At 39.5% G+C, this 25,307-nt stretch overlaps 1 protein-coding gene across 3 annotated transcripts in view; it reads right to left on the reverse strand.

The window, feature by feature from the left end:
* The window catches only part of snphb (syntaphilin b), a 38,584-nt gene extending 13,746 nt beyond the window's left edge, over positions 1 to 24,838 (reverse strand). For 2 of the 3 annotated variants that reach the window (XM_042491522.1, XM_042491519.1), the window contains exons 1-2: positions 15,027 to 15,347; positions 1,304 to 1,434 (exon numbers count right to left, since the gene is read on the reverse strand). In XM_042491522.1, the coding sequence (XP_042347456.1) occupies positions 1,304 to 1,353 (50 nt within the window). In that variant the 5' untranslated portion in view covers positions 1,354 to 1,434; positions 15,027 to 15,347. Of the gene's footprint in view, positions 1 to 1,303; positions 1,435 to 15,026; positions 15,348 to 24,753 lie in introns of those variants that run through there. The other variant, XM_042491518.1, reaches the window with a different exon arrangement.
* Positions 24,839 to 25,307: the final 469 nt, after the last annotated feature.

Genomic DNA, 25,307 nt, shown 5'->3' on the forward strand with positions numbered 1-25,307 from the left:
CAATTATACTACTCCTAAACAGGTCATGTAATAGGATTTAATTTTTAAGGAGCCGCATACCTTTAATATAGAAACATGACAGACACTCAACAAAGGCTGATGAAAGGAAGAGAAAAAATGAATAAGATGGATGTATCAATACATCCATGCAGCTCCACCTGTGCCTGTGGTGCTGCAGGAAACACCTGGTTTTTATCAAGCGTCTTAGAATCTCTTGCACGAATCACTAAACCTAACTAACCTACAACTACAAACAATCATATGGTTCCAAATCAGTATAGGCCCAAAATGGGCATCTTATCTTGGGCCAACTTGGGTAATGGAAGGAAGGAAGGAAGAAAGGAACGAAGGGAGGAAGGAAGGAAAGAAGGAAGGCAGATTTATTATTCTTTTTTTAAAAAAAGTTTAAAAAATGAAGTTACAATGTTGTCCTTGATTCTGCAACATCTTTGGAATTGAAGGATGACTTCAATGGGGCCATTATGGAAACTGTGGACAACATGGATGTATTAAGAAGATCTGGATACAGCACGGAGGTTGACCCCCATTCAATCCTATGAGAGCTGATCAGTAGTCCATGAAACAGAAAAAAGGTCTATTTCTGTGGTATGAAAGTACCCGCATCTTCCGCATTACTGAGCCCATGAGGCTAGAGTCTTAGGGTGGCTGAGCATGGCCGAGTGACTTCCAGTTTAGCATTTCACTAGCTTGAATGGCGGTCTAAAAAATGTAATCTTGCAGCTCTGTTAGACTTTCCAAATGTCATCGAACTAGATGGCTCAAATCTAGATATTGAAATGAGTCATTTTGCGGGGGTTTTGACGCTCACAAAAAATGATCTACTGATTTACAGACGTTTCTTTCCTGATTTAAGTCAATTGGAAAAAGTCTTTCTGGGCCAGTGGGCATCACGTGACGGATCCGGTTGGTGTAATTCCACTTTTGGCAAAAATGTTAAAAAAAATTCAGAGCCATAGCACACTTCCTGGGGGCTTGGTGGACAATCCCACAAAAGGCCCATTTTTTCAGAGCATTTTGTACCCACATGTGCCTCAAATATAAATGTTAGCTGGAGATAGGAGTCAAAAAAACATTTTTTCTTTTAGTCAGACCAAAGTCATACTGGTCAGAGCAGATTCTTAACTCTGAGACACATGATAAACACACCTCCTCTCCTCATGCTGCAATATGCAATGATGGAGAGTGAAACTTTTCTTCCCGACAAATACTTCTTTTCAACTGTGACTTTCACATTTAATACCCTATACACTGACAAAAGAAAAGGTCCTTATTGGCCACCTACCGGCGAGAGCCCAACGCAGACCTCCGATTGGCTGGAGCAGGGGCAGACATGGAGCCAGGCAGCCTCTGGAACAGCCTTCAGCTTCTTCTGTCCTCACTTTGTCTCCTTGTTCTTCAGCTCAAACTGAGAGCCTGGAGGGAAACACAGATATGACCAGTGAGTGACCCACACACACACACACACACACACACAAAAAAAAAAAACCAACAAAATACTGGGTACATTTTGCTGACTGCCTCTGCGTTCGATGCCTCAGCATGCAGCATGGTGCTGCTGACTCAAGCTGACACTCAGCTGGCAAAAACAGGACATCGGGGTTCAGTAGCCAATCACCTCTCAGCCATGTGGAAGCCCTGACCAATCACCACTAATCCGTCTCATCTCAGGTCAAACACCAGTGAGACTGGCAGAAGTGAGCAGAGGGAAGTGACATTTGCATCTGTATGTAAGGACAGGCTTCTGTGTGCTTCATTTGTTCGTGTGTTTAACCTTATGTGAGAGTTAGAGCCCTCAGACACACACACGGCTGTGTGGATGCAGGGAGACGAGGACAGATTGTCTCATAAACATTTAATCATTATTCCGATCAGCAAACGTTTGCAGCTCACACTGCAAAATTTTGCTAGAAAGGCCAAATGTACATTCTCTTTTGGCACAGCCATGGTGTTCATGGTGTTTGAACTGAAATCCTGCCGGCATTTAGTGGGAAACAGAGAGGCAGGTCTGCAGTGAGAGACAGAGATGGAAGGAAAAAACACATGGAGGGGAAGAGAGGAGGATAATGTGCATCAATAATACATCACACACTCTGCTTAGTGGGCTCCTGAGTGCCAAGTTTGTGTTTATGTGGAAATGCAAGGCACCTGCTGTAAGTCACTTTCCTGCTCTAACACCTCTACATGCTGCGCTGTCTCTTAACCAACCACGACTGACTCATACAAACTCTACCCGTCCTCTCCTCCAATATATTGTTGTCAAGTCTGTAAGCAGCTGCAACACCACTATATATTGGCTGCCTTTTTTGTGTTGCTCCTCAGGTTTCAATTTTACATTTTACTGCAGATTAAAGAAATGTTTAATTACTTAAGGACTTTGAAATGAGGGAACCAGAGGTGCTGAAAAGCTAATTCATTTCCAGGTTTTAGGACTCATCATTGGTTTCTGTATAGCAAAGGTCTGTTTAAATGGTCTGCTCTTCAGAAATAACCGACCATAAAATGCTATGCTTCGCCAATCAGAATCGAGTATTAAAAAAGCTGAGTAATAAGCTATTATTAAAGTCCATGTCAGATTTAGTGTAGACTCAATATGAACAACATTTTACAGGACAATGCAAACACAGTTCTATATACAAGACTATACATTAAGCACCCATATGCCCCTCCGCTAAACACTGTAATGCAGCAAACACATCCACATAACATACATCCCAAACCCCCACCGAGTCACAGCATATGTCAGGGGTATGATTCCAATCCATGGCTTGTCGATTGCAAGTCCATGTGTAACGGAGGCACTTCCTTATTGGCCAGCTAAGTTTATGCTTCTCTGTGTGGAGATGCAAGCTCATGATTAGAGGAGCAGTGCAGATGTCACACAGGGTCACAGCACCACCTGCTCTGTTACTACATCTCGGAATATGGGCCTCTGGCATTAATATGCATGAGGAAAGTTAAAGAGATAGTGGGATGTTCTTCTGAGTTGTATGAGGTACTTATCCATAGTCAGTGTATTACCTGCAATAGATGCTGGTGCACATATCCCCAGTTTGGAGGAGTGGAAGAAGTACCAGCACAGAAGCTAAGAAATGTACTGCTGAGGAGAGGGCAGCAGGAAAACATAATGTAGCCACCAAGAAAAACAATAAGTATATGCTATATTGAGTACATTTTAGCACTTTACCGTGCCCCAGACAGCACGTTTAAACAGACTTCAGTTCCCCGTCTTTACAGTTCTTGCATGAAATGCTTAACTTTTGTTGCAGTTTGGGCTTTCGTTCACACAACAACAGCGTTTTGTAGGCCTGAAAACACACACTTACATGAGTTCCAGAGTGTAATTTTTTGAAAACACCACCTATTCTGTCGATATGTAATGGAAATGCGCGGATCCTGTGGAAACGGTGAAGTCACAGCCTCACGTCATGCACGTCATGCTCTGTCTTAATGCTCCTTCAGCAAAGTGTAGATTTGTTGCACCACTACTGTGATCAGCAAAGACGCATTGGTTTCCATTTGCCAAATAATCAGTCCACCTCTATGCCTTAATGCGCAGGCAATTAATGCGAGGGGTCAGTTTGACCCCAAATGTAATTTTTGTTATCAAAAATATGTTTTTTATACTTATGTAAACAAGGTCTACTGGCCCTACATTCCAAAACGAAAGGAAAAATGTGTGGTAATGGGTTGGACTGACGTAAGACTAAAAGTGTAACACAGAATTGATTGACAACTTATACAATATGCTTTAAACAACAGTCAAAACAGAGGGGGGTCAGAATGACCCCAGAGGACAAAAGGTGTATGGCAATTGGGAGGACATTACGATAAACTGAGGCCGAACTACACCTTTTAAATGACAAAGTCACACAGTACCTAGGGCTGTCAGTGTTAATGCCTTAATCATGAGGCGATTAAACTTTGCTCGTAACACGTTAACTTTTTTAAAATCGAGGGCAGTTCCAGCTGACATTCCTGAGATTTAGAGGCTGTACTGGGTTGAATTTCAAAGCTACTGTCATGGTCCTCAGCATATAAGGGCAATAAAAAATGCTGCAAAGAGGGGCTACATTTTGGCAAGGACAAACGACATGGCCTTTTCACAGGGGTCCCTTGAAAATGGGTTCTATGGGTACCCACATCTCCCCTTTACAAACATGTTCACTTTATGCTAGTCCCATGCAGTTTGGGTCAAAAACCATGCAGTTTTTTGCATGCAGTATATGATTTATGGGTGGTATAGTGGAAACTGACCGCAGACCAGTAAACATGGCAAAAGACTGGGATCTGAGTGATGTCCTCTAGTTGGCATGTTGCATGAACAACTTAAGAAATGACCAAAAAAAAACCCAAAACTTAGGCCTCCAAGAAAATTACCTAAAAATTAGCACAAAAAAGAAAGGTGAAAAACCCCCAAAACACAAACAAAAAATGTTAACACTTGTATGATCATATCATTAAATATAAATATTTTTTGTGAAACGTGTTATAATTATAACATTTTAGGATTAATAAATAGATTTTATTTTTCTCTACTTTTTGGATAATTTTCCAATGACTCTCTCTATTTTTCTCTCGCTCACCCTCTCTGCTATTTTTTTTAGGTCCTTTTCTTGTCACTTTTGACTAAATCTTGCAACGTTGCTTATTGCCTTTATTCCCATGTGAAAGAAATCAAACTAAACTCACGTTTCAAAGGTTGAAATGCTTGTGAAAGATGTTTGATCACAGCACAAGAAAACTGATGATCCAGGTTTCAAAGGATTAAATCCAGAGTAAACAGGCCTATTGTCACCAGAGCTTTTTAATTAGTGTTTTTTTAATATATATTTTCAATCAATTTTCAATCTGCTTAATCATTTTAATATGATGCAACAAACTGTCTCAACAGTGAATCAAAGAGATGAAGAGGGAACACCGGGTGCAGAAAAATTCATGGTGACAATTCTGCAGACATTATTTAGATATGACTGGCTGCTGAGATTGTTTAGATCAAAGCAGACAATTAACAGACAAATCATTTCTTACTAGATTAAATGTACCCATGACTCATGTGCATACATATTTATCCACTATTGTGTAACTTAGTTATCATAATACTGAGTTATAAAATAGTACTCTGCAGTGTGACACAGGCCTGGGAAGGCAGCCTGTTCTGCAGCTCTGGCTGCTGTCACAACAGATGAAACCACATCACAGCACATCATACAGGATTTATTAAGTTACGTAACACCACACCCGACCACGGACAGCCCGAGTGAGGTAGACACACGCAAGCAGCTTCTGTGCTGACAAGATGGAATCACAGAGGTACAGAGAAGAGATAGGCGCTGAGAGAAGGGAGGAAGAGGGAAGATGAAAGAGAGGACAGGGGAAAGCCAATGAGATGAAAGGAGGAGGCGTCATGTGTCGGGGACCTTGTGAAGGTGAGGAAGTGAAGAAAGACAGGAGGAGTGGATGATGACGGGATGATGTTAGATAGACAAAAGCATTTTATCAAGTGTGATCATTTGGTCACACACAGAACTGTGGAAAAACACACATACACAGTCATGATTCATCCCCTCTCTGTGTCTGCAGCAGAGGAGACACTGCAGTTTCTCTTACAAAAGACACTGTGTCCTCGCTATCTATGATTATGACCTTGACTAATCTCATCTACAACTGTTCTGCACAGTTGCAGTGCACATGTGTAATTCTGCATTAAAGTCCACATACTGGAAAGTACAAAAACAGTGATACACGTTACTGGACTGAACAAAACATGATGCAAGAGAACAGTTTGATGCAGACACACAAAGGGTTAATAAAGCTCCCCTCCTCATCCGGACAGAGCACACTGCAGTGGTAATGCAACTTACGACCTGCACCCCGTAGGTTGGATGCAGTGGGGGGAGGAGGGTGTGTGTGTGTGTGGGGGGGGGAGTGTGACTCATTCTCAGCGACAATCTACAGCCTCCTTGAAAACTCTGTACGTTCTCACTCGACAAACGCTGGTAAACAGAGGTTTACAGACAGCGAGAAAGCCGCAGGGTTTATAACACTGAGTCACTGCTTTTAATCCAGGAGACCCATTCAACACACAGAGTGTGTATATGGCTGTGTGTTGCTGAGTGCTACTCATCTAAAGCCCTGCTGGTCCTTTCCAACACCCTTGTGTCATCTATGCCACTGTGTTTGTGTTCATGCAGACATGAACATTGTGCTGAGTCAGGGTGCTGCTGTGAGTTGCACATCAGCGACCTGTCATTATTGCTGAACATTTGCTGTCACCACTCACTGTTTTTACATCACAGAAATGTCATGATAAATTTCAGACACGTAACTCTAATGTTTGACTGTTCCATTACAATAATCAGCAGGGCTGTGAGCAAGGGTGTTTAGGGGGGTCTCCAAATTTCGTGCCCAGGGGCCTCTGTATTTTTAATCCGTGCCTGGCCACGAGTTTAAGGTGCATAGTGTTACATTTTCTAGTCTAACAGACTATTTCTACGTTATTGCTAATATAACACATACACCACAAAGTACAACCCCAATTTAAATAAAAGTTGGGATGCTGTGTAAAACTTAAATAAAAACAGAATGCAATGATTTGCAAATCTGGTTTTACCCACACTGAACTGAATACAGCTCAAACACAAGATATTAAATGTTCAAACTAATCAACCTGAATTCAACTCTGATGGACTGGCACAAAGTAGAAAAGTGTGCTCTGACGAGTGCACATTTCAAATTGTTTTTGGAAATAATAAACGTTGTACTCCAGGCTGAAGAGGAAACATACCACCAAGATTGTTATCAGTGAAAAGGTCAAAAGCTAGCTTCTGTGATTGATATAGGGGTGTGTTGGTGCCCGTGGCATCATGGGTAACTTGCATATCTCTGAAGGCACCATAAATGCAAAAAGGTATTTTCAAGTTTTGGAGCAACATATGCTGCCATCCAGACAATGCATTTTTCAGAGACATCCCTGCTTATTTCAGCCAGATAATATCAAATAACATTCTGCACGAGGTACAATAGTGTGGCCTCGTAGTAAGAGTGCGAGCACTACATTGGCCAGACCAGTCTCCCAGTGAAAATGTGTGGCACCAACGAAGTGAATGCAATGTATTTCCCAAAACATTTCCTTGAACACCTTATATATTTAAATAAATCAGTAATCTAAAACAATTTATCCATTTCTAACTGCATTTATAATTACAAAGCTATATTTATTTTATCCAGGTCTAGATGATATCAGTCAAAAGTTAATCATCTCTTAGTGATCCAACCAGGTCTGAGAAAGATTAACTCAGCAAACTGTGAGCACATAGCATTTCTATTCTGTACACAATGTCCCAAAGTCCATAAGTAGAGAACCCTTCCATCTGATTTAAATAATACATCTACAGGCTGAATGCCGCGCTGCATCTCTTCTAAGCAGAGAATCTCTATCTGACTATATGATGATGATGACTCATTCTTTCATGGGCTGCACAGTCAGCAGCTTCTATAACATGCTGCCTCAAAGTCACAAAAGTATGACCCACCACTTGTGGTACTCTAGGTGCTATAAATACCCACAGCTGTGCGAGAGCAAGATTAGGTTAAAGGTTTAATTGTGAAACTGGCGTTACCTACATTATGAGGTGCATTCATAGTTTAGGTGAAATTACAGGGTTTCCCACACATTCATTTTTTTTTGTAGTGGACTGCTATGATTAAAACATCTCCCACCACAAATGGCTGGACCGTTTATTAGGAATGCTATTGGAAAATATATACTATTACTGTATTTGTAGCACCATACTGTCAGAGTGCATAGCGTACTCTGGACACAGATGGGACAGTAAAACATCAGGTGCAGTAAAAGTGAAAATTTTACAAGTTTGCATTCACTCCAGCAGCTGCTCCTTTCATCCATCAGTCTGATCTTATCAGCTGTGAACAAATTGACAAATCAATTATCAAACCCGTAAGTCACAAACTGCTGCTGAGGATAATAAAAAACTCATAAAGAGCTCTGTTTGTGCTGTGTTGAATATAGAAAGGGGATACAGAATGATACACAGGGAAACAAACATTTCACTGATTTAGATCATTTAAAAAATGAAATTTTGAGCCTATATTGTGTTTGTGATCATATTTGTTTGTTGTTGCCAGGTTTGGTCCCTGAAGTGCACAGCAAGACATGTGGGACTATTCCTTTCATATTAAACACAGTGGTTGGTAAGTTACAGATGAAAGCTGCATCTACTATATTTGATACCCTGTGATTAAAAAATGCTTATGCTTTTTTTTTTTTTTTTTTAAACGTATAAAACAAAGTAAACCACATATGTAGCACACAGTATCTTATCTTCCCTTCTTGGGGTGAGAAATAATAATCAGCCAAAGCATACTTTGTAAAATGATAAATCTAGTGAAATGTGTTAGCACTACATTTATGCTGATGATTTTAATATAAAACGAATAACACGTGTGTTACTAATGCCATTAGTAATGGCTCCGTACTACACAAGTGTCCCAGTAAATCATGGCAGTAATATTAGGACCCTGAAACTAAAGCAGATAAATGGAAATACAGCCATCATTCATTCATTCAGTTATTGTGTCTATACTCACAAGCTTTTCAAACAGCGTACACCACTCATTTAATCATTGCACCACATTCTTGGAGCACAGTCCATATAATGGAGTCAGCCTTTGCAATGTGTCTACTATGGTTTATATTTTGGAGACAATGTCAAGAATGACCCTCTCGTTTGTCTTCCTACTTTGTCACCCATGGCTCACAGATGAGATTGGCAGGTACTGCATGCATATACAGATTTCGGAGACTGACAGCACTAAGAAATGCCTTTGCAACTCTACTTGCTTCATGCTACTTGTGTTAAATAGAAGTTCACATCAGTGTTTGGGCACAGCTGGTCTTCACACCTAATGTCAACAGTAACCGAGTATCCATGAAGACTACTCAATACCACCTTTTCAAGTGGACATATATTTGTTCCATGCATGAGTATGATAAACCATGCTCATATCGATCAAATTAAGTGGAACTGGCTGTGTCACAAGGTTTTGAAAAAAACATCATGGTTTGGTTCTGCAGTCATATGGGAGGCAAACGCAGGGCTCCTGGTTGAAAGTCCAGGGATTGTTGGTCCCATCCACCACCACTCCTACCCGCCCCTCAGGAACCTTCCTGCTCCTTATATTATGTCTTTACCAGCAGCAGTCCAACCTGATGCCATTCAGCGGCTTATCATATGTCCAAAACAGGTGCTGTCCAGCTGTGTTATGAATTGATGCCGGCAGTCCGTGTATCATACTGCCACAACAGGTGCCGTCCTGCCTTCCTGCCGTTCAGCCGTCCAGCCGATCAGCAGCGTGTCATAACAATGGTGCCAGTGTCTGACGCCAAAATCTCTGAAAAAGCGGTGGTATATGACAACTTCGGAATGAGAATGGGCTGGAAACACGCACTACAACTGTGGCTACTGAGAACTAGTGTGGTGAGTATTTATTCCCCATCAGCCACGGGGAGTAAATCATGAGCCCACACTCAAAGCAAAGCAGCAGCAGTGCCAGGCAGACGGTGTCTTTATAGTAATGTCTCCTGCCAGGATGACAGAAACCAAGCCGACTGGTAACACTGGAGCTCCCGTTTCTCACTCAGTCACAACATTTCTGTGATTTTTACTTAGGACATACTGTACACTATATTTGTTGTGTTTGCACACTTGTGATGCATCCAAACTGGGTTTTGAGTGAGCATCATAAGGAACCCATGTTGAAACACATAAACATACTTACTCCACACAATGGGCAACTCTAACTGTTTGCTTTTGCACAGTTCATGTGCAATGCATGCTGGTATATGTAGACACTGATTCAGAACGCCTTCACCACAATTACTCGTAAGTGTCTCACTTCTAATGAAAAACAAAGAAGAGCAGACTGGAGAGCTGCACATTTAGACGCAATACTTTCCTTTAAGCCTCTGTAGCTCCGTGGACATGCATGTAGTTTTAGAATTAAAGTGCATAAGTGTGAAGGAAAATATCGCTGAGGATGAGTCAAGCATATACTCACACATCCATCAATTGTCTCTTGAGTAAGCGCTGGATGGAAATAACATTTAGTACAGAGCATAGACAGCGACTTTTGGTTTTCACTGTGTACACAGAGCAGACCAATCCTGCAGAGTCACCCTACTGCTGCAGCGGATGCAGACTAGCTTAGCAAAGATCCAGCAAAGCACAGCAATAAAACTATGGCACAGTTCTTACTGGACCATCCATCAACACTTAACACAGAGGGTGGGGGCGAAGAGGGAAATAAAGTGATAGAGCAAATTACACTATAACTTCAATTATTAACCAGGGTTTGGGCAAAGTTTGACATTAAGCCCGTCAAAAGGCTTCTTTCACAGTCTTCTTGCACCATGTCCTCACTGGATTTGAACAAGCTTTAGCCCTCATTTGGCTGCAAGTTCTGGGTTAAAAGCACATGGCGTCAGTTTAACTTTCAAGGGACTGTGTGCTTTTAATCAGGTCAAATGCTCAAAATATCTTACACCATGGGTTTGTCATTAGTGAGCCAAGCAGTAGTAGTGATTCAAAGCGTGCCAGAACGCTGCAGCCCTAAGTGATCAAGCTAATAGTCTGTGTGAAGTATTTCTCTCGGAGGCAAGACAGGCAAAGAGCATCGAGAAAAACAGGAAATCAATATTCACAGTCACGTTAATGCCATGTGGGAGGAGACTGAAGACCGCACACATTAATCCCTTTCACTCTCCTTGTCTACATCAGGCTCGATTCAGAATGAGGATACTATCATAGATTATGAGAGCAGTACATCAATTTTAATCTCTTTCTGTGGGTTAAATATATAACTATATCCTTCTTATGGCATGTTAGCTATTTACACATTAAGCAGATACAGAGCAACATTAGCATTTAAAGATGTGGTTCTTTCCATTAGACAAATAGAAGACCTAAGTTCCCACTTTTAGCTCTGTTTGGGTCTCCACCAGCTCCTGTGAATAATGTCTCTTAAACTGCTAAATGCACCACTCTGTACACCAGCTAGTCACTAATATTGACAGTTTGTCCATATTTTTGGTACTATGGATGATAGAGTGCATTCATCAAAGCTTTGCGTCAGACTTTGAAGCAAATCTTCATAGTGTCCAAACAGTGGTACAGCAGTTTCCAGGTTGTGAGCCAAAAAGACTTTTCCCCATTGACTTACATTGAGATGTCTGTAAATCAGTGGATACATTCTTTTGAGCACCACAACTCACATGAAATGACTTGCTTAACTAGTCAATCTATTCAGTCCAACAACATTTTGAAAGCCTAAAAGAGCCGCAAGATTAAAATATCTCAACTGTGCTTTGTCGCGCTCAATCGTGTTTGGCAGCCATAAGTCTCTAGTGTGCCTGCTCTATGGGCCAAGGATGCTTACAGCTTACATCAAACTATTTTGGCTTCATGTGCCACTCGGCAACTTTCATAGCAATGAACAGCCCTGGAGCCAATGCTGTATCCAGGTCTCTTAATACATCCATGCGAGACACCTACCTGCTAGCTTAAAAATAAGTTCGCCACAATCTTTTAAAGATAGTTATGTTGGCCTCAAATCATTTTGGCCAGGTGGGGTCAGTGGTGGAGGCAGCAATTGTATAAGGGTGGCCATGGCCCCCCTTCCCACCCCTTAGGGGCACTACTACAGTGTTGTTTACAGCTTGTTTCACTGCCACCGAGAGGCCATATCTGTTAATGCAAGCTTAAACATTTACTGCACTTTTTGCTTGGACTAAATTTTGTACCATAACAAAGACAAACCTGAACAAACATCAAATGAAAAAGCCTGTTTACAGTTGATAGACATAATCTGCAATAAGGGATCACGAGCAAATACTGCTTTCCTTTAGGGGGTAACTACCCAGAAACTTTGGGAACCACTGTCCTCCATGAAGGTTAACTAACTATCTGATTAGGCTCACTGCTTTTTAAAAATGCCTGGTGTCATCTACACGTATACTTTTCCCTCACAGCTACTTACCAAGCAACTTATACCCCTTTTCCACAAAAATTAGCATACGTTTTTTAAACGCAGGTAAACCTTCCAAAAACAGGCAATAGATAGCTTTCCCGTTGCCAGTGGACTACAGCCATGTACACAGCTCTGCAGCAGACTAGTCTGTCTTTCTGTGTTTTTTTTTTTTTTTTGGTGTGTCACGTTAGACATCACAGACAGGCCAGAAAACGGGTTAGTAACTGGTGTAAACATTAAAGCAGCATGGAGGCCAATGAAAACTTCACAGTGGTTACTTCTATTTATATATCACTTACTTATTCAGTGTCTTACAAACCAGACTAATTTGGAACATAGTTTTGAGCACCGCTTGGATGGAGACAGACAGTATTTTGTGGTGGTGGATCATTGCATCTCTCTGGTAAAGGGGCTAAAATTAGTACGTCCAACCCGGTGTTGTATTTCCATCAATGCTGATCTGAGCCGGAGCCGATGAACACCCGCGACTGCTGCAGAGTCATTTGACCCAGAACTTAATGGTGATAGGTATCTTTACCATTACATTAAAAAGACAGATGTTAGAAGGTGTTAGCAGGTTTTATTTGTAGCGGAAAGGGGGCTTGAGATTGAAAGTGGCATTTTTTGCTGTTCATCCCAGCTGACATCGGGCGAGAGGAGGTGTATAAGGACAGGTCACCAGTTAATCATAGCACTGACCCAAACAGACAGACAACCACTCAAGCTCACAGTCACACCCATGGTCATTCTTAGTGACACAGAACTTAGGCTGCATGTCAGTGGACTGTGGAAGTACACCAGGAGAACATGCAAACACAGAAGGGCCACATCAAGCAAAAAGCCATTTGGAAAGATGGAAATGCTTTTTCCTCCATGGTAGCTCTACCATGGACATTACTGCACTGCAACCAATAGTTTAGAGGGGAAGGATGGCTTCATGCACTGCACACAAGAGGAAGGAAAAAGAGCAAGCAGGAGTCACTGGTGATTTTGCACAAACAGCTAAAAATGAACTGTTGCATACAGTATAGTCCTGCTGTGACGTTACTCTCTTATGGATCAATCATTCTGTTTGTGGTTCAGAAGCCAAATAAGAGATTTTCCCACCGTGAGCACATTTGAACAAACATCATGCTGTGAAAAACGATTGCCAAGTCACCATGGCGACAGTCAGTCCACCACTTGTGTGGAACGTGAGCAGGAGTAGAGCTGCCATTGGCTGGGAGTGCCGAGGAACAGGATGGAGGAGCGCACTGCTGACAAGATGGCCATGCTGCAAAGGACAAAAGTGACCTGTGCTAAAGGACAGTAAACAGGCCTCCTCTCTATAGTCAAGGCATGATGTGTTTCTTGCATTTCAGACATTTTACAGACTGTATGTGGGCTCATAAATAAAGGTTCACATGCACGGCAAAGGTTACTGAACAGAGGACCAAAGACCAAAGAGGACTACAAAGTGAGCATAAGCATCCTTTTTTTCTGTTTTCCCTGGTCATGTAGCACCAATTTCAAATGTATTTTGTATCTTTTTACTGCATAAATATCCTTGTTTTATTTAAAGGCCATTGTTCCAGTAGTGAAATACTTCGTTGAAACCTGGAGCAATATCACAATATCATCTTGTGCTACTTACAGATGCCATTCACAAATATTTTGAGAAATTCCAGTGCAATTACTTTCAATAACATGGGAAAAAAGACAATGAGCAACTTGGTGAAAAAGGCTTTCCTACATTTCAAGAAATTAGTTAATTTATAAAATTATCTTTAAAGAGATAGAAAAAAATAGTATTTCTCAAAATTATTGAAATTTTGAATTGTTTTTCCAGGTCATGTCCTTTTGTTGTTTTGAACTTTCTTTTTTATTTTGTTTTTACTAAGTTGCAAGTAATTTTCTTGTACTTTTTATGAATGCCTTGATAACTTTTGCATCATTTTTTGTTGTTATTGTTGTTACTCATGACCTTTCTACCATGTTTTTGAAAGAAATCAAGCCAATTTGCTCAGTTTTCAAAGGTTATGGGTGCCTGCTTGTATGTGGTGCAATTTGCTGCATCTAAATTCTTAATTCAGACAACATATTAGTACTTCTGGTACCAGGAGATATGGAATTAAAAGAGCATAAAAGAGTACTAACAGTCAACATACAGCATGGCTTTTGTGTTCTGGTTGTCCTGAGAGATCTGACATCATCTCCAACCACTACCACACCATATCCATTCATGTCTGCACTGTGGTTGTTACATTCATTAAAAGGATTTCTGTTAAAGATGAAGAGGAGAAATGGAAAGCCAATGAACACTGAGCTAACTACATACAGCCTTCCAGGAAAACTGGATAAAGCGTTGCTATACTCGGCATAATTCAGTGGCAACATTTGGAAAGCATACAGTAAGAGCTGTGCCTCTGCTCTGTGTCAGCTGGGAACCTGCGCTCCTGCAAAACAGAAATGCTGCAAGGTCAAACTGCAGCGCCAGGCAACCTGTCACGACTTCCCTGCCTACAAACATGGATGTCACTTACTTTGGGATTTGGGGACACATTTTGAGGTGATGCGCCATGCAGTGCAGACAGGGACGTTTTCATTCACCGAGTACCATTAAACACCATGTTATGACGCCGGTGCGTATCATGTATCTGACGCCCAAAGGCCCCACGGGAGTTACACGCTCAAACACTCAGCATGACAAGACGCGCAAACATCTGCCGGAGCGCACTGCGCAGCATCCCTCCATCAGCTGCACCAAAACAAACAGACAGGACAGAAAATAGCTCGAGCCGTGCGGAATACGCTCCAAAACAACACCAACAGTTCTTGCGCGGTTACTCCATTCACGTAAAATATCCTATTTCCTTGATGCACACCACTTTCCGCTCCGTAGGCGCATCCTGCGCAGAATGACAGCTCCGCCGCGACCAATAGCACGGATGATGTCAATGACAAGCCCAGGCCTCGCTTACCTGCGCTCTCCTTCCCGTGCAGCGCCGTCAGTCCTCTGGGAGCCGCATCGCCGCGGTTCGCATTGTTTCCCTGCGCTTCTTCACCGAGAGCCCCGCCGGACGGAGCGGTGATCCGCGCTCACACAGCCGGGGAGAGGGGGAGGAGAGGAGATGGGGGGTTGGCCAGGGGGATGCAGGAGGTGCACTGGATGGCGTCCGCGTGAGCATGGGCACAAGGGTATATAGAAGGAAGCATCTGCGTCACGTTACGTCGGATTGTTTTTAAAGGGAAACACACAAGTGGAGTTAGCGCCCTGTAAATCAGTGCATGCAGAAAAAAAAAAAAAAACAACATACAAGCAAACAAAAAAAAGACAAAAACGCGAACTGCTCTTTTGTGATGAACACTATGAAACAGGGGCGTCTCAAGGACATGAAGACATTAGGGGCTTAGGAAGATCCACCGGGGAATCCTCCCCAGGATTTCTTTTTAAATGAACAAGCTCTATTTTTATGCTTTCTTTGTGCACTCTGGCACCATATTTAACCTAACACTTTCCAGATAAATCATGACTTGTAATGTTGAAAATACTGCTTTGCAACTGCCATTATTAAAATTTAGAGAATTTTGAAGTACTTGTTTTTGAGTGTTTCTATTTTATGCTACTTAATACTTCTATTCCTCTACATCTCACAGGGAAACACTGCCCTTTTACTTTACATTTATTAGTTTTTGTTATCCTGAAAATGTAAAACAAAATATAATGAACTAATAAAAAATTCATTATATTGCTGGGTATTTTAATTATAGATTAAAATACCCAGTAGTACATAAAGCATTTAAAATGAGCTTAATCGTTACCAACTTCAACATTGAAGTGGCTACTTTGTTCTCTCGCTGCTACATCTCTTTAAAATGTTACATTTTCGTTTATTTTTTTGCATTTTATACAGTCTATTTTTAGCATTATTTTTATCAATGTTTTCTCAATACGTTTTTTTTTTTTCCATTTTAAGTTATACATTCTGTGCACTGTAATTTTATCCTTTTTTAAATCTTACTTTTACTAGTATCATCAAGTGGGTTTTATCCATGTGAAGATGCATTCTATTATGATCTTATCTTGTTTTTACATGCAGGTTTTAATTTTGTCTTTATGTCTTCTGTGTCTTTGATGTGAAGCACTTGATGCATGTATTTTTTTGTTATTGTAAAGCACATTGGGATGCAGCCCAATTCTTGTATGAAATGTGCTAAACAAATTAAGTTTTCTATTATTATTATTATATTTTTCTTACACCAAGAAATTATGGAAGGACATGCATCATATCCACATTAATCATGTACCATATCTTTAAAGGCTTTACATTTGTTTGGGGAAATGTGTTGGCTTCCTCAAGTACCCAAAGAAAGAAAACAAAGCATTTTTTAAAATAACTAATTTGGTAATGTTTTTAGCAAAGTTTTGGCTTTCTCAAGGAAATTGAACATTCCATAAAACTACTAACTAATTCAACTAACAAAAAGGTAATCAAGACACTTGATATAATATGTACATGTTAAAATATTGTTGTTTAACCCTTAGGGACTGTTTCATGCATTTTACACGCTTTTTTTATTCTTCATATTTGATACATTGTATGCCATGCTATGTATTTTTATTTTTTGAACTCTTGGAATTTCCAGGTCAGCTCCTACAATAAGTCTAAAATACATTGTGGAATCAAAATTGTTACATTCAGACTATTAAATGCAAAAAATGCAGATTGAAACCAATTCAAACCGCAAGTTTTGATCCAACAGCCATCAAAGCATAAAAACATGCATTGTATTGTTTCTGTGTTTAATTCTGAGCTTTTGCCTTGGAATTTATAGATTTTACTATTTTCCACCTGATTATGCATTTTTTTAAAACCACATATGGTATACGGAGAGAATACATGTACAGTACATATATACAGTATTAACACTAGGTGCACTGTTACAATCACTGTTGCTGCTAATCATTGTCATATCCCAGACTGTGATCATCATCAAAACTAACTAACTAAATAAATAAATAAAATCTACTTTGCATGTAGTTTATTTAATATTATTCAATTTCTATGTTGCTGTATTTACCACCTAAAACATAATGGCATCATGACAAAAACCTGGCATTTAAAGGGTTACAATTCTGAAAATTAGATATTTGATATTTGAAAAAAAATAATATTTATGATCAGAACAACATGGTTGACTGATGTTGGTTAAAAAATTAACTCAATGAAAGTAGAAAATAATATTAATCTGTAATATTTTTTAGAGCTTGCTTTTGAAAAGCGCATTTTGTGCGCAGAGCGATATAAATGTGAGTAATATTAAAGCAGGCCCAATGGGATAAAATGTAACATCCATCTGGCTTTTTGTTAAAGGGTTAAACACTGACCTTAATTCAGGCTTCTATCCAAAAACCTATTCAAAAAAACCCATTGACTTTACGATGAAGGACCTGGGAGTGCTAAGGTTGTTAACTCATTTCTGGGTTCTAGGTTAATCAACTGCACTTGTATTGCGTTTTTCTCATTAACCGTTCACACACATTCACATTCTGATGATGCAGTACAGGTAGCAATTTAGGGTCTAGTATCTTGCACAAGGATACTTCGACACGGTGATTGGAGGAGCCAAGGATTGACCCGCTGACTACCTCTGAGCCACAGCTGCCCATACAAGAAACTGACTTGAAAATCATCTGTGGGGGAGATTAATAGATGTTATCAAAGAAATAGGGAAAATGTCCAGAAAACTATATTTATAACGTTTAATATTTAATATATTTAGAAATTTTATAAGAGAAAAAATATTCTTTATTTCTTTTCATTTCTTACTTTCCTTTTTTTTTTGCTTAGATACTCCTTTTTTTAAAAAAAAAAAATGTAATTTTTCTTTCTAATTTCTTGTTAGTTTATGGGCATTTTTTTGTTACGTTACTCATTGCCTTCTTCCAATGTTTTTGAAAGCAATCAAGCCAATTTTCTTTTCAAGTTTCAAAGGGTTAAACCATTCCTGAAACCTTTCAATGAGGAGGCGGTAAAGCCTGAAGCCTGAAGAAACCAGCCCAAACTATCAAGACAGTGGTGGATGGGCATTTAAACAAGAAATATCCTGACAAGACCCTCTGTACATGCATCGCTGGTCGATCCTAGATTCAAGACCAAGTACGTAAAGGAGGAGGAGGAGGAGGAGGAGACTGACTGCATAAAAGTTCAAGACTGAGACACTGAAAGAGGCAGACACAGAAGCATGAGGGATGCGGAATGAGGGAGGAGCTGCTGCATCCAAAATAAGATAATATGTACTGTTAAACTGCTAATAAAAGTTCGTGTTCACTTACTTCTTCACTGCCATGGACTGTAATTCTAACCTTTCACCAGCAGAGGTCACCAAATCATTTTTCTCTAATGTCCATTTCATCAAATCTGTCTGTCAAATCAGTAACTTTATCTGCCTACTGTCATTTAAAAAACATTGCCATAGTCAGAGCAATAATGTCACAGCGAGACCTTGAAAGGCTCACCCACGCCTTTATTTCCACTAGATTAGATTACTGCAACGGTCTGTCTGTCTGTAGGCCTTTTAAAACAAGCTGTTCAGCAACTTCAGCTTATTCAGAATGCTGCTGTGAGAGTCCTGACAAAAACTAGGAAATATGACCACATTACTCCAGTTCTAAAATCCTCACACTGGCTACCTGTCACTCGGAGAATTGACTTTAAAATCTCGCTGCTTGTCTACAAAACAATCTGTGGCTCAGCGCCGAAATAAATCTCTGACATGCTTGAGTCATATGAACCTTCAAGGACCCTCAGAACATCAGGGGCCGGCCTACTGAGCGTCCCAAGAGTCAGAACTAAACATGGTGAAGCAGCATTTTGTTATCATGCAGCACAAACCTGGAATAACCTCCCAGATGAGGTTCGACAAGCCCAGACTCTGATCCCTTTTCAGGCAAAGCTAAAAACATTCCTTTGTTACTCGGCTACTCCACCCGCTAAAGATTACAAACTTATTTTTAAACTTGATTTTAAATCATTTCAAATGATCTTTTTATCTTTGCACCTCATTTCTGCACTTTTTCTACTTTTAATAGTGATCGTTTTAACAACACTGCGTAATTGATATCTCATCTCTTTTCCCTTTTATTTTAAATATGTATCTTTTATTATCGTTTTATATTTTATTGCTCTGTAAAGCCCTTTGAATTGTCCTGTTGTATGAAACGTGCTATACCAGGGGTAGGCAACCTGTGGCTCTGGAGCCACGTGCAGCTCTTCAGCCCCTCTGTAGTGGCTTCCAGTGGCTTTGACACACAAAAAAAGAAAAAAAAAAAAGAAATCATGGAAATGAATTTATTTTATTATTCACATTTTAATTTTTTTTCTGATCTAGGTCTAAATAAATGCTTACATTTTCCACTTTTAGAAAACGCACTGAATAATTAAATTAAACTTAACTAAAATTTGTGTCATTCGTCTATGGCCAGGCACCATTTCTTGTAAATTTTGCCAAACCTCAGTGACAGTGGCTTGTCTTGAGTTTCCCTTGCTATGCTCGTAATGTATTACAAATCCAAAAAATGGAGAATTTAACAGTAAAAAGATTTGTTTGCTTTAACTGCCAACTCTAGAAAATTAAAGTACCAAATAATGATGAATAGCCCACTGTAGAGTAGCCACATTGTCAAAAGATTGTTAAAACATTAATAAATACTCATTTAGACAAATAATCTTGATAGACTTATTTAAACTTAACAGGCTGTGCTACATTAACTTTAAGGCTCAAATATGTTCTGCAGCCCTAGACAGGCTTTTAAAATTATTTTTGGTCAAAAATGGCTCTTATGATTGGAAAGGTTGCCGACCACTGTGCTACTGTGCTATACAAATAAAGTTGCCTTGTCTTACACGAGACAGTTTTTTAAATAACTGTCAAAAGCCTCATTCATAATTCATTAATTGTAAGCTAATCAGTTTAATGGTTTCATGTTCCAGTGAAATAAAGTACATTTTCAAGTTATACATTTTTTTCAGAACTCAGACTTGTTCATCTGTGTGCTGGTGCAACAGGTCAAGTGTTTTTTTTGGGCAAATGATGCCCTCTTTGATGACTTCCATCTAAACACTATAAAATTAAGTATTCCCTATATAATCTGGTTATCTGGACACAGACTTCACACAGTGATCAGGGTGAAATGGTTAATGTCTACAACAACTTTAAATAAATATACCAGAGAGAGAATCAATATAAAATAAGATAAAGATAAGATAGAACTTTATTTATCCTGAAGGACATTGCTGTCTTTCTATGTTCTTTGCAAATTTATAGATAGATGTGAGAATTTAACATGTATGAGAAAATCTAGAGGTACAAATGCTACAACTTTAAACTACATTTTAGCCAAACATGGTCAACAGTCTACAAAGCATGTTAAAATCTTATTTACTGATTTTAGTTCAGCTTTTAATTCTATGGAACTACATATGTTCTGAAAAGGCTGTTGGATTTAAGTGGAAAAAGTGGCCTTATTTTTTTGTGAATTAGAGATTTTTTGTCCTATAAACCACAAAATTAGGTGTCAGTAAAAGGTGGTCTGTCAGAGATGACTGCTCAAAATAAAGAAACACCTAAATTGACCTGTTTTAGTATATTTTTTGTTTTCTAGCAACACACTAAACTTCTGAAAAACTGTACAGCATTATTGAATGTTAAATGTCACAGAGTACAATGTTGACTAACATTACAATAATGTAACTAGCATATCTTAACAAACTCACAGAATGGTGTTTAACCCTCTGAAACCTGGACTGACACCATTTTACTTGTGCTGCGTTCAGATGCCTTATTACAAGTATTTTAACTATTTTTTTAACCTGAGGAAACTGGGTTGATATCTTACCAAAAACATGAAGAAAAAGGCAATGATCAATTTGGCAAGAAATGTCACACTTGCCACAAATGACATTGAAAAAATAATAATTTATAAGTTAATCATCCCCACTTTTATAAAACTAATTTTAAGTATATTATTTACTGTCACAGTTCACTTATTTAAATAGGAAAAATGGCCAGAAAACTTTTTTAAAAAAAAATAAATACTGTATATTTAAATCATGCAACAGAATTTTTCAATTTCAGCACTTTTTTGGGGCCATCGCCATGTTTGTTTGTTTTTTCAGGTGACATTTATTTTTTTGACTGATTTCATGCTCATTGCCATCTGTTTTTTGGAAGAATGAAAACCCAGTTTTCTTAGGTTTTGAAAGGTTAAATATCTAGTGAAAAGTATTTTATTTCTCAATGTGGTCATGTGGTGTGGAAATCTGGATGTGAGGAATTAAATCTTTCCAGATCCTGCACTTTGAGCTTTTGCCCTTGGGGAGGTGCTGTAGACCAGTCAGCCAAATCAAACCACGATGCTGAACTCAGAGCCGACAGCAGTCCCATTTCGTTTATGGAAAACACGCTCAAAAAAATCCCTCTGTATTCATGTATTTTGGATCATTTAGTTGTTGAAACTGTGTCCCTGTTTGTCCACATCTGCTCCAGTATTGATTTTAACGTAATGAGGTAAAGCCTCAATAAACAGCCGTTCAGAGGAAGAATTTTCACAGAATTTTTCTGACATTCACTAATGTTTTCTTTTTTGGGGACTAGTTCTAACAAAATATAAGCACACTTAATGTGCTGACATGTTTGTGCATAATATCAATTAATTCTACAGCTGAATAATGTTCAAAGATTTATACGATAATATTTTAAAATGTATTATATTTCCTATTAATTATTTTGATTATTCAAAGGGTTATGGTCTTTTACTACACTAACACTTCAATTCACATCAGTTATTTTAATGGAAACCGTACCATCTAATAAGTGCTGATTGATAAACAGTCCAGTTTGCCTCTGCAGACTTTAAATTGGGAATTCTAGACTTCTCTTGACTTTCTCCTTTGTTTTCAGTGTGTGTGTGTTTGTTTTGAGTGTGTCAGTGTGTGCACACTGTGCTGTGGTCTCATGCTCATTTATGGGGATTAGCGGGGTGTTATGCTTATAAGGATCAGACGACACGCACTTTCAACTTGCCCAGGACATGGGATTCCTCATTAGAAGAACACAGGTGTGAATTATTACTGACTTTAAAAACAGATCACAAATCAGACATAAACTTTTCTTAGGATCTATCTAAGAGCAATTCTAAGAAAAATAGTGGAAGATATTCTTGTTCAAATACCAACACTTTGTCACACCCAACTGCGTCTCATAGCGACACACAGGGCACACTTTAGTGTTTCTTTGCGCAACGTATCCTCACACAACAGAATTAGCGCCCCATGAATGACATTACCTACATAATCCGAAGTTCCACAAGTATGGTTTAGAAGAAAAAAAAGAGGACATAGCTTAAAATGGCTTAAAGTTCAAATGGTTTCTTACGGATCCAAACAGCGGTCTCTTGGGGGAAAGTCTTGTGTCTGACCTATCCACAATTCTGAGGAAGAACATCGTGGCTCGAAAACGTCACTTGTGTTTGCAGAATAAAAATCCTTTGATGGGAGCCGTCTGCAGATCTCTATCTCTTCACATTTTGTTCATTTTGGATCAAGCACCCACTATGGGATGTGTGTTGTCTTATTTCTCTTCATGACTTAGCCACTACCCCATCCAGCTGACTCATACAGTTGTTACACCACTTCCTTCTTTACTCTCATTAATGCACTGGTCACATGATCACTACCATCCCAATTCTGTAGCTGATACTCTTATCACAGGCTCATGATAACATAGGTTATACGAATTATGGTGCATTACTTTACCTCCGAACAGTGCATGAGAACAGCCTGTATGTTAAGGAAATTATGTCATTCGTGGGACACTAAGTTGTAGGATTTCAAAGGAACTATTGTGTATTTTCTTAGATTACGTTGGTTTTAAATTGGATTTAGTTTAAAGTGTGGTGCATGAAGGGGCCTTCAACGTTGACATCACATGCCAAGGAATGAGGCAAAGTGTTGGTATTTGCTGAACTGGTGATGAGAATAAGCTGAATGCGAAGGGTTAATTTTACTATGTTATGTATTCTTAAATTGTACTCACTTAGCCATGACAAGATGGACTTAAAAAATATGCAAGCAAAGTGAAGGCTCTAGAGGGAATTGTAATGAATGCCTCAACCAAGATCTGATCTGCTTTCTGTGCTTGAAGGAAAAGGGTAATAAGCGGCTCATGAAAAGGCATAAATGGTAGTGTTAATGTAGGAAGATTGAAAATATCTTCAGCCCACTTTGATTTCTTTTGGAATCACACTTCCAACTTAATCTACTGCTGATTTATATCGGGTCCATGATTATACTGTGTCGTGTGTCATTCATATACACTGTTTTACATCTAATTTGAAGCTGCATATCCATGGTTATTCATTTTATGTCTGATAAATTGCCTTAAGGAAAATGTGCTTACAAGCATCTATTTTAAACAACACTGACGTGACTCATGCATTGAAAGCCTAACTAGCGACAATGCATTAAAGTAGACTCATTAACATCTCTAAAGCAGAAGTGATTTCATGTTTAGTGAAGACATGGAAGCGGTCTGCCACTCTCACTAATACTGCCGGCTTTATGCGCTGCTCCTTCCTGTTGGGAGCTTATTACAACATGCGATGGCAGCTCTTAAGTAGCCTGAGGGGGGTTAATTGTGCTCCCCAATGCATGAACAACCCAATTGCCATAGTAAATGTAAGCATTGAATTATATATTGGGTATGTAAGACTAGTATGTTATTATGTAGCAGGTAAGTTTAAACTTTTTACAAAATGTTTCAGCAACACTATGGTTAAAATGTGGTTATGTTTCAAGTCAAGGCAATTTTATTTATAAAGCCCATTATCACAAATCCAAATTTGCCTCAGAGGGCTTTACAGCATGTGACATCCCTGTGTCCTTAGACCCCCCACATTAACTAAGGAAGAATTCTCCCAAAAAAACCCTTTAACAGGGAAAAAACTACATGATAATGGTTAGGAAAATATCATGACCTGGTTTTAGTGGCACAATCACCACTGGATACGCCTGTGTGACTACAAATTTAGTATTCAGCAGCTTCCTCTGTCCCTTATGAGAAAGTCTTTCCCAAGGCAGGAGAGGTAATATCATAAATGCCCAAGCACAGTGAAGACACTTCTAAAAAAAAATCAGTCAAAGCTTCCTCTTCCTTCTCTTCCCACGCACACTAATAAGTTACACAAGCTCTCTCAATCCCAAGAAGCACAAGTTCCTGCCCAAATAAAGCTTCCTTTATCTGCAGTTTTTCCCAAACGTACAATGTGGTCACTAAAAACACGAGAAAAGTAAAGCTCAGCAGTAGCACAAACTAAGTCCTGCCTCTTGCCATAAATATTTTTTGATTTTTTTTTTACTGCTGTCTCTTAATTCAACCAGTAGGTGTCAAAGGTGAAATCTGTGTTGAAAGAGGCTTCGATTGAAGAATAGGCTTGAGCCTCTTAAGCTAGCTGTGACCCAAATCCATACTACACACTGATATACTACATACTAACAGTTATAGTATACCTTTGATATACAAAAATATCAACATACTTAGCTGATTTAAACTAACAGGATATGATATAACACATGTAACCTCAGATGTCTAATCAAACTGTGATTTCGGAGGATCCATCTAACCATCCACCCACTTTTATCTGCTTACCTGTTGCCTGGCCAAGGGGGCAGCAGGCTGGGTAAAGTATTCCAGCAACGCATTCCAGTTCCTCCTGGGGGACCCCGAGGCGTTCCTAGGCCAGATGAGATATATAATCCCTCCCGCATGTTCTGGGTCTGAAACAGGAAGCAAAATGTCTTTTTAACGGCCCATTCTCGTTCCTAACTTGTCAAATACCACTGCTTGGTCAGTGATTTTGGAGTTAGAAAGACAAAAAGGCACATAAAGGCATAGGTCGCCTCCGGGCCAACGTGGCCGCATGGCACTGCCACTGCACAATGCCAAAAGGCACCATTCACATGCACATAAAACGCCACTGGATTGCATCAGATGAGAACGCAGCTGGACAGAACTAGTCATGGTGTTATTATACGTCAACAGACCGCTAGTTGGCATGGATAGAACCTGTCGTGTGCACATGAAATGCAGCAGGACGGTGTCAGGTTGAAATGCTGCCAGTGAAGATGTTTTATAAGGAGTGCAAGGGTGCCTATAGCACAGTTGGGAGGGGAGGTTGATGGGTCCAACAAACCCTGGACTTT

The sequence above is a fragment of the Plectropomus leopardus genome, chromosome 8 (assembly GCF_008729295.1).
Source record: "Plectropomus leopardus isolate mb chromosome 8, YSFRI_Pleo_2.0, whole genome shotgun sequence".
Classification (NCBI taxonomy): Eukaryota; Metazoa; Chordata; class Actinopteri; order Perciformes; family Serranidae; genus Plectropomus; species Plectropomus leopardus.